This window comes from Penaeus chinensis, chromosome 1 (genome assembly GCF_019202785.1).
Source record: "Penaeus chinensis breed Huanghai No. 1 chromosome 1, ASM1920278v2, whole genome shotgun sequence".
Classification (NCBI taxonomy): Eukaryota; Metazoa; Arthropoda; class Malacostraca; order Decapoda; family Penaeidae; genus Penaeus; species Penaeus chinensis.
The window spans coordinates 23,946,159-23,956,158 of NC_061819.1; the positions used below are offsets into that span (position 1 = coordinate 23,946,159).

At 41.6% G+C, this 10,000-nt stretch overlaps 1 protein-coding gene across 1 annotated transcript in view; it reads right to left on the minus strand.

Annotated features, from left to right (window-relative positions):
- Nucleotides 1–5,900, minus strand: part of LOC125035112 — a 6,499-nt gene extending 599 nt beyond the window's left edge. Inside the window, exons 1-8 of the mRNA XM_047627319.1 lie at nucleotides 5,781–5,900; nucleotides 5,312–5,544; nucleotides 5,073–5,201; nucleotides 3,587–3,773; nucleotides 2,602–2,838; nucleotides 1,769–2,031; nucleotides 1,210–1,347; nucleotides 125–314 (exon numbers count right to left, since the gene is read on the minus strand). Of these exons, the coding sequence (XP_047483275.1) occupies nucleotides 125–314; nucleotides 1,210–1,347; nucleotides 1,769–2,031; nucleotides 2,602–2,838; nucleotides 3,587–3,773; nucleotides 5,073–5,201; nucleotides 5,312–5,544; nucleotides 5,781–5,900 (1,497 nt within the window). The remainder of the gene's footprint in view (nucleotides 1–124; nucleotides 315–1,209; nucleotides 1,348–1,768; nucleotides 2,032–2,601; nucleotides 2,839–3,586; nucleotides 3,774–5,072; nucleotides 5,202–5,311; nucleotides 5,545–5,780) is intronic.
- Between the last annotated feature and the right edge of the window lie 4,100 nt (nucleotides 5,901–10,000).

Below are 10,000 nucleotides of genomic sequence, written 5' to 3' on the forward strand. Positions count from 1 at the left end.
TTGCTTTCCTCGCAGATGTTCAGAGGTCTTAACCTTAACAAAAAACGCTACAGTTATTTAACTTATAGTACGGCATTGCGTTATGTATAGTGTACCGCATATTACTCAGTCTCTGATAGCAAACCACCTCGATAATCCTCATCATGAGGCGGTCGAGCTGCGGCTTGTAGGGCGCATCGTGGGGGATCGGCCAGCCCGCCAGCCCCGGAAGGACGCTCTGACGCCCCACATACAGCTGGGCCTCCCCGCGCGCGTCCGTGAAATGCTCCGCGATCATCTGGTCCAGGTAGCGCCGCCCGTCCATGTGAGACTGCCTGTGGAGTGACGTTCAAGAGTATTTTTCAACATAGGATACGTTAAGGGTTTTTCACTGGGTACACCACCCTTAGGTGTACAGACGTGACTGGCGCCCTTGCAGAGAAAAGGATGAAATGCCACCTTCATCTAGGCTGCCGTCTCTACTGGAATGATTTACCCTGAGTGGACATGCTCTATGTCTGTGTATGAAGTAGCAATGCATAGATGATAATTCCATCACTAAAATATCTCGTAAGATAAATGTTATGCATCAGCTGATCTTCCCCAAAGTAGACGTATCAATTATTTGTATTAGCTGTAAGTAAAATAGACCGTGAGGCAAAATAAGTTATATTATTCTGAATCCGCACATACAGGCAATTTTCTCTTTGTATGAAAAAATGTAAAGAAATATCAGCATCATGAGATCTCGTTTTGGTGTAGGATGATTTTACTGCGCCAGTGTCCGTTGTGTAATAATTCAGTATACAGTAAATATTGGGGTCCCCTGTTTTCAAGAAGTTTTACTTTACTATTTGAGACGGCAAAAATGCTTCTCAAGGATGATAATGAGAGAGATATGATGCAACACCCTCTAGTTTAAAAGCTACCATAGAGCATAAAAAGGGATTCTACTGCTGTTTCTCGTTTTGATATAATTAATAAGTTGTAAAACCATGAATTAAATTAAATATTAAAGAAAGAGACAGGTGGAAGACAAACAGAAAACGTGAAAGGATGACAACCAGACAGATCGGCAGATAGACAGACAGCAAGGCACACCGATATTCAGACAAATAGACAGACTGACTGACTGATAGACAGACAGACCGAGAAAGACAAACAAAGAGAGAGAGGAGACAGAACCCAACCAGAAACCTGCAGAAGAGGCCACTTTATCATGCAATTTACTTCTTGATCAACGCCTGACGAAGACCATCCATGGCAGATGGCACGATCACCATCTGGGAACCAAGCGTTTTGAACTCGAAGGATCCGGACTGAAGGAAGAAATCTCGAAATTCAGTCCCGTAGGAGGGCATCGTGACGCTGAAGGAGGAGAAGGGGGGGGGGAGAAAAATAAACTGTAATCAGCAATGAAATTCATGCTAACATTGACAATAATATTGCTGTAGTAACTATTGATAATAATGTAAAATTGTTTCATTAATTTCTTCCTCTCGTGACCCCTTCATATCCGTACTTCTCTATTTTTGTCTACAGATAGACTGATAGATAGAGATAGATATGCATTTATAGATAGATGCATATGCATCACCTGCATGTTCATACTTACGGACACCTTTTGTTTAAGTGTCTGTAAGTGGGATGTGTGTGTGTGTGGGGGGGGGGGGATGTGTGTGTGTGTGTGTGTGTGTGTGTGTGTGTGTGTGTGTGTGTGTGTGTGTGTGTGTGTGTGTGTGTGTGTGTGTGTGTGTGTGTGTGTGTGCAAGATCGACCTGCCCCTAACCTCTCCACGGCCTTTACAAGCTGTTCGATGGTCTCGGGTCGGGGTGGGTACGCGGGCAACGTCAGGGCAGCGGTCAGGTTCCCTCGATAAGCTGTCCCGACGATAAAGGCGAAAATCAGCCACGTCGCTACGAGCACACGATACCTACTGCCATTGCCCGTCCTCTGCACTATGCTCTGGCCCAATAAGGATCCCAGGACGACCTCTGTCACGCCCCAGGACCCGAGTCTTTGGCCGTCGTCCCTGCTGAAGACCCTGGTGACCTGCGGGGTAAGCGAGAGCCGGTGGAGTAAGGGCGAAAGTTGACTGAAAATTATCATTTCTTTATTATCATTATCCAGCCTGTTACATCTTAAACTATGAGATACCTTTAGAGAGAAGGAGAAGCAAACTAATATTATAAATTAAGCCAATAGTATTGTCCTTGGCTTTAGCAAAATGTAAGGAATTTGGTTTAAGTGCACCGTCGCCCACAAAAGTGCAAGTCCCATACTCTTTCACATATTCATTTTAGTTATGATCAAAATTATTGAAAGCCTTTCCTGCTAAGCTGATGTCCTCATTAAGATAATTTGTTAAGACGATATACAATCCCGTGAGTGCGTCGCAACTGGTTCTAAATCCATCTAGTGATGGAAATGTATACTTGTTCATAGATATTACAATTCATGACAAAACCTAGATGGTCTTTAACCAATCAGACTTTTTTATGTTACGTGCCCCTAAAAGAATATTTAGACAGAGAGAAAAAGAGACAGACAAACAAAGAAAACAAAGAAAAAAAGAAAAAAACAGCAAACCCCAACTCAAAAATCAACCCAACCACAACATACCACATACAACACGCAGGAGATAACAACCAACATGGCCAGTACCGACGCCCACACGCCATGAGACAGCGGGTAGTAGAGACTCTGCCAGTTGGTCCCAAGAGAGGGTGTGGCCATGCAGAAGTCCGTCTTTATCTGCTCGTACGTGAAGGTAAAATCATAACGTTCCTTTCGCTGCGGCAGGAGGATGTGGTAGATCGCCGCCATCATGGATTTCCTCTCCGTCACGAAGGAGGTCACCTGACACGGGATAGGGTTAGGAGGAGAATGAGGTTTGAGGATGATAGTGATAGTAACACAGTGATGATGAAAACAGTGATATCTGCGGTGATAATGATTTTGCAATGGTAAAATGATGGTAATGATAATGATAATCGTAATATTAATAATGATAGTGATAATAATAATGATAAGACACAAACAGATATATATATATATATATATATATATGTGTGTGTGTGTGTGTGTGTGTGTGTGTGTGTGTGTATGTGTGTGTGTGTGTGTGTGTGTGTGTGTGTGTGTGTATGTGTGTGTAAATATGCACACACACATACACATATGTATATATCAAAAAAAAAAAAATATATATATATATATATATTAATATGGAAAGATATGTATAGTGTATATATATATGTGTGTGTGTGTACGCGTGTAAATATGCGTACACACACACACACACACGTGTGTGTGTGTGTGTGTGTTGTGTGTATGTATATATATATATATATATATATATATATATATATATATATATATATATATATGTATATATATATTAATGTGGAAGGATATGTATGTGTGTATGTATATGTATGTATATATATATAAATATATGTATATATATGTGTGTGTGTGTGTGTGTGACAACTTCCTTGACTTCAGAAAAGCAATCCTAATTTCAGCTCACCCCGAGTCACCAGTCAGCCCCACCGCCACCGACCCCCCCCCCCCCCGCCTCCCCCCTGCCTCCCCCTCGACGCCTCACCTCGCCCCACCCTGCGACGGGAAGGACGACGAAGGAGAAGTTGAGCGCCTCCGCGATGGTCGTCAGGAGGAGGCCGTCGGAGCCAGAGTACGTCTTCAGGAGGGCGCCGTCGGGGGCCTTCGTCTCCTCCTCGATCCAGTAGGGGCGGAAAGGCAAGGCCGTCACGCCCACTTTGGCTCCGTGGAAACTAGGGTAGAAATTGGGTTGAAATTGATGGAAAAGAGCGATCCGTTGAAATTGGTTAAAATTGGTTAAGGTTCAGTTAAAAAAAAGGGTAAAGCTTCAGAACAAATTGGTTAAAATTGGTCGAGTCAGTTTAAATTGGTATAAATTTGAGTGAGGTTTAGTTGCATGGGGTGAAACTGTAGATAAGTAAAGAAGGTCACAAAATGACTAAGTGCTGTGGCAGATATATTATAATGACAAAGAAACTATTTTCATCTAACTTAGAAAGAAAGGATCTGGTCACCTATATTGATATTCATTTAAATATAGTATGTAATCTATTTTACTTAAGCTGACGATCATGTGTACATTTGGTTGAGAGTTAGAATCTGTGCTTGTGTGTGTGTGTGTGTGTTTATGTGTGTGTTTGTTTGCTTGTCTCACTGTGTTTTTTTATTTTTTTTATTTGGTGTTTGTTCATTTATGTGAGAGTGAGAGAATGTGTTTGTTTGTGTGTATATGCGTATGTTCTATTCTGAATAGGAAATTGGCTTTTTTGTACTGATTACTTCCCGGCATAAAACGAAATGGATTCAGTATATCACAGAACACTTACGCTTTGTAAATAATTGGTTTGACTCAGAGGTACTTACTAATTCACTGATGGCAAAGAGTCCGTGAAAAAGTTACATATTTGATAATATAAAATGTGTTTTTGATTTAAGTGCCTCATGATAGTACACTGTGAATTAATTAAAAGGAATGCAATATTTCATCTAGCATTTGACAAATTACAAAAGCAGATTATAACACATTTCTTGATTTCCAGAGTTGATTTTCTCAAAACAACTTATAGAGTGTGTCTTACTGATGTACTGTTAAAATGTATCAATTGTTATATAGACTTTACACATTGAAATAATGTTGTCTTTCTTCTTACCCCATTCCCCTTTTTTACTGACTTGTGCATTCGATTATTCACATATTTATATATATGTGGATACATATTCATATCTAGCTTTCTATTTATCGACATATGTGTGTGTGTGTGTGTGTGTGTGTGTGTATGTATGTATGTATGATATATATATATATATATATATATATATATATATATAGAGAGAGAGAGAGAGAGAGAGAGAGAGAGAGAGAGAGAGAGAGAGAGAGAGAGAGAGAGAGAGAGAGAGAGAGATATTCACATATGTATATATATTGATATTTTGTGGACTGTCTATTCTAGATATGTGATCTGACCATTTTATTTTTAGAAAACGTTTATTCGTAACTCTACCACCGAAAAAGGATAATTCCTAGGACTCACTTCTCAAACTTCTCCGGAAACAGCTGGCGGCCACCCCTGACGGAGAGGCCTCGCGCCGACGTCCACGAAGCCACCTCGACCAGCTGGGCTCCATCCCGACCGTAAGGGAAGTGTGTGTATATCTTCTGTCTGCGTGGTAGGATATTAATGTACACGTACGTCACTGCAGTTGAATGTATTTAAAAGGTTTAGTAATGAGTAAAGACAATTATTTTATTAGTAATTCATTTTGAAATTACCGAAGTCCACCTGAACCCTCTTCCAAGTTAATGAATATAGTGTTCATCATGGAGAAGGTCCAGGAGGAGGCGAGGAGCCGCCGGAGCTCGTGAAGGGGCAGGCGGGTGACGACCAGGAGCCTCGTGGCCCACACCAGGAGGCGGCCCCGGAGCGACGACTCGGCGAACGAGGCCAGGAAGGCGGGGTCGTCGCTCAGGACGACCACGTTCACGCACCACGACAACATACGTAACTGAGGAAAGAAACATGAGATATGAGATTTATCAAATCCAGTGGGTATCCTGAGGTGATATGACAAGGATTAGGAATCCCTATGGTAATCTATAAACATATCTCTTGATAAGGATAAGTCAGATATGCGAAGCTGAGCCTCTCCCGGGCTATGCCTAGGAAGGGAACACGGCCTGTGTCGACTCGATTAGTGTCTGCCAGCTAGGGTTGACTCGACTGACCTCAGCCCCTACCCACCGTGGTGTCCAGCCACAGCAATAACCTGCTGCCCACAGTTAAAGCTTCTCGTGCTTGGGAGGGACGCGAACCACCGACCCCTCGGATGAGAGGCTGACACGTTACCTTTGTACTAGCCATGAGGTTACATTTTTTTTTTTTTTTTTAACAAAGACACAAAAGCAAACCCCACTCAAAAATATCCTTCCCTTCCCATGTAAATCTTACTCAAAAGAAATCTATACTATAAACAGTAGTTCAAAAAGGGAAGCACAAGACCCCAGATCACATACGCCCCGAGCCTCGCCGACCACCCGCAGGAGCCGCCCTTCGGTTGCGTTGCCGTCGAGGTCCTCCGCCACCTCGAAGATCCCGACTCCCCAAGGGGCGGCGGTTCCGTGCGCTAGCTGCAGGTTTGGGCGAAGGAGAAGCAGCTTAGAAGCGACACATGTAAGGAGAACCGTAAGGAAGTCTATTGGTCATAAAGCGTAATTTATATAAACAGAGCACTGGAGTGTGAAGTGAAATGTTTCATACATGAATAAAGACGAGCACACACATACTGCATACATGTGAGTGCGTCTGTGTGCGTTTGGCATGTTTGCACTCCTTTACGTATGGCGGCACACACATAATCTCACATACAGATATACAGTAAACAGCACATATATATAGATGGATAGACAGATAACAAAGCAATGTCAGTCACCTGTAGAAAGGCAGAGGGGGCGGCGCCCTGGCTGAAGAAGAAGACCGAACAGTCAGGCCGTGACGAAGCCTCCAACACAGCCCCTAGAGCTTGGCTGGCATGAGCTAGTCTGGCGTTGCCGCCTGGGTTAAGAATGCACAGAAACGTAACAGTGAGATATAGTCATGGATACTCACGAACACAAACATAGTAACATGTGTATAAAGATAAAAGAGACGCTGTTGCAATATCAGTATATACTGTGGCAGTGTTTAGCTTTAATTATACTAATGTCCCTAAGGGCAAGGTATCTTTACACAGGTAGAACTCCGCTCTATCTTGGTAAAAATCGTAGTTGGTAACTTTTAAGTTAAGCCCCGCCTCATCACCTTTATTCATTGCAAATATTAGATTTGTTATTGGTTTCGTTTACGATCATTGTTATTAATGAGCTATTTTCAAAGAAAATGCACTGAAATAACACTTGCCATAAAAAAGGAGGCAGAGCTAATGACGTCACGACGTTTAGTCAATGAGAGTGTGGCGTGAGATATCAGATATAGCTAGATACATAATTATTTGTATAATTTACTCGATTTTGTTATACTTACCAGAAGTAAAACCAAAAATTCCCTTTTTTATTTATGATAACTAAGAGTTCCTTACTATTAACAGCCGTCAGAATACTCTTAGGAAAAAGTCAATTTAATTTTCGGATTCAGTAGGCTCTATGGAAGTAGAGCTACCTGGTTACATGTACCTTGCCTAAGGGTAAGTGCTATCACATATAAGACCACACAGTACCACACAGACAAAGTATCTTTGCGTACGAAAGAAATTTAGTGATAAGGGTCGTGTCGAATCCGAAAAGTTTAGCCTTATTATGAATACTAGTTTTTCTCCAATTATCGTGGCGGTATTTTTATATCAGTAAAGACAGAAATAAAATAACTCACCATTGGAGGAAGGTGCAACAGACACTCCAGACCGGAGATATTCGTTAAGAAGTATCAGGAAGGCCAGCCAGCTGATCTCTTGGAACTGCACCATTCTTCTTTCTAGGAGAGGAAAGGTTAGATAGTATTATTTTTTCGAATCATCGTTGAATTCTCTCTCTCCTTACCTCCTCTTGTTGTCGAACTATTATGTGTGTGTATATACACACACACACACACACACACACATATATATATTCTTCATTCTCTCAATATTAATCTATGTCTAGCTATGAATACATACACACACCATATACCTACGTACATACATACATATACATATACGCACTTACATATATACATATATAAATATATATATATATATATATATATATATATATATATGTATGTATGTGTGTATATATATGTATGTATATATATAAAATATATATATATATATATATATATATATATTTATACACCACACAGGCAGACACACACACACACACACACACACACACACACACACACACACACACACACACACACACACACACACACACACACACACTCACACACACATTTATATTTACATCTGAGTATGTTTATACACACACACACATACACACACACATAAACATGTATGTGTGTGTGTGTATGTATGTATGTATGTATGTATGTATGTATGTATGTATGTATGTATGTGTGTGTGTATGTATGTATGTATGTATGTATGTATGTGTGTGTGTGTGTGTGTGTGTGTGTGTGTGTGTGTGTGTGTGTGTGCATGTGTGTATATGTATATATACATATACACACATATATATATACATGTATGTATATATGTATATAGACATACACACACACGCAAACAATGAAAGGGGTCTTAGCTCGCTGGTTTATTGTTGAAAATAGATAAGAGACCCCCAAGAGATCCCCGTGTCCCCGGGTGGAGGACGAGCTGGTGGAGCTGAACCCTGTGTGGCTTGGCCTGTCTGCCGTGTCTCTGTCTTCGTCTTATGCACGTGCCCTTTTATGCGGCGGTTCCCTTCGAGGGCGGGTGTTTATTCCTGCGCGAAAAGAGAAAGCCAGGCAGCACCTGTATCTTGCCCAAGAAGAAGGGCAGCTGCTTGGACGGAGGTGTGAAGTGTACCATCCGGTCTTGCTACGTGTTGTTGACATCGCTCGGCCACGCGCAAGGCTCGTCCTCGAGCCGTCTGCAACGCTTGAAACACTTCAGTGGCGCATAGGAATACAGGTTCTGTTCGGTATCTGCAGATGGTTCCTGGTGATCCGATGGTCGCTAGGGTCGTCGCGTGCCAGGGTAGCGGGTGTGGCGGAGGTTTCGCACTGAGGTGCAACATTCAGTAGCGAAGAGGGTCAATCGTCTTCAGAGGCTGACATATAAGAGTACCGGGCCAGTAAAAGGGCTAAGGAGGAGGATAATAATACGTTTGTCAATCAGCTTACTAAGATGCAAGAAAAATGAGAGCATATTAAGAACAATTTGTCACAAGAAGGGTAACGTGTCAAGTGGGTGTTAATTACTGGGATTTGTTAGGATTAGAGAGTTCAGTAGAGTACCATCATACTGAAGAGAGAAAAAATAATGGACAAGAATTCCATATATTTGGGCTAAATAGGCAAGTATATATGCTTCGAAGTGTGCGGCGGGCGCAGGATACCTTCGTTTACGGCCATGAGCCAGGCATAAAATCAACTTGCGGTAATAATCTAACAGTGCGCGTCTTGGGCGCGTTTCGTGCGCTTCAATCGTACGAGTGTAAGTAACTTCTCGGTGCGGCGGGCGCAGGATTCATTCGTTTGTGGCCATGAGACGGGCTTAAAATTAACTTGCGGTGATAATAACTATGTAAGCCTATATGAAGTATGGTGTCTGTAGTGCATTACCAGCGTTATGGTTATTTGCAACAGTCAGATACAGGTTACAAATCCACAAATTCCTTAACCTAAAGAAGCATAAATTCTAGCATAGATGAACATAAGATATCGAATTTCGAAAGCGATTTGGGTTCAGTTATAAGTCCAAGGGATGGCACTTAGTAAAATTCATAATCCTAGAGTGAATTCCGTATAAAGTGGGCAGGTAGGTGGGTTTGGGCCTAAGGCAGGTAATCGACATGTACCTTAAAACTATGTGTGAAAAAAGCGAACGATTAGCATGGGAAGTACAAGAAAATACAGGTGTCGTGAAAGACAGAACGATATACACACGTACACAGAGGAAGTACTAGTAGGGTACAGTATGCGGGTGAAAACGATGATATTACAACGAAAATCGTCGCGGTAAATATGAATAACATAACGGGGAAAAACCGAACATATCAATACATAGTTATTTGTTCAAGAAGATAATAAAATAGAATGAACAGCAATGTGAGGATAACAATAATAAACATTAGATAAAACACCAATAGCAGAAAAATATCATAGCAATTAAATTATGGTTAGGGAAGGGGAATGAGGTGTGAGGTGTGGGTGTGTGTCACTTATGTTTGATCTCAGTGGGTGACTTCGTTTGTTGTGTTGAAAAAAACAATGGTTGACAGCGAGAAGTTCAGTAGTATAGCGTTAGTAGTGTATACTCATAACTGGCG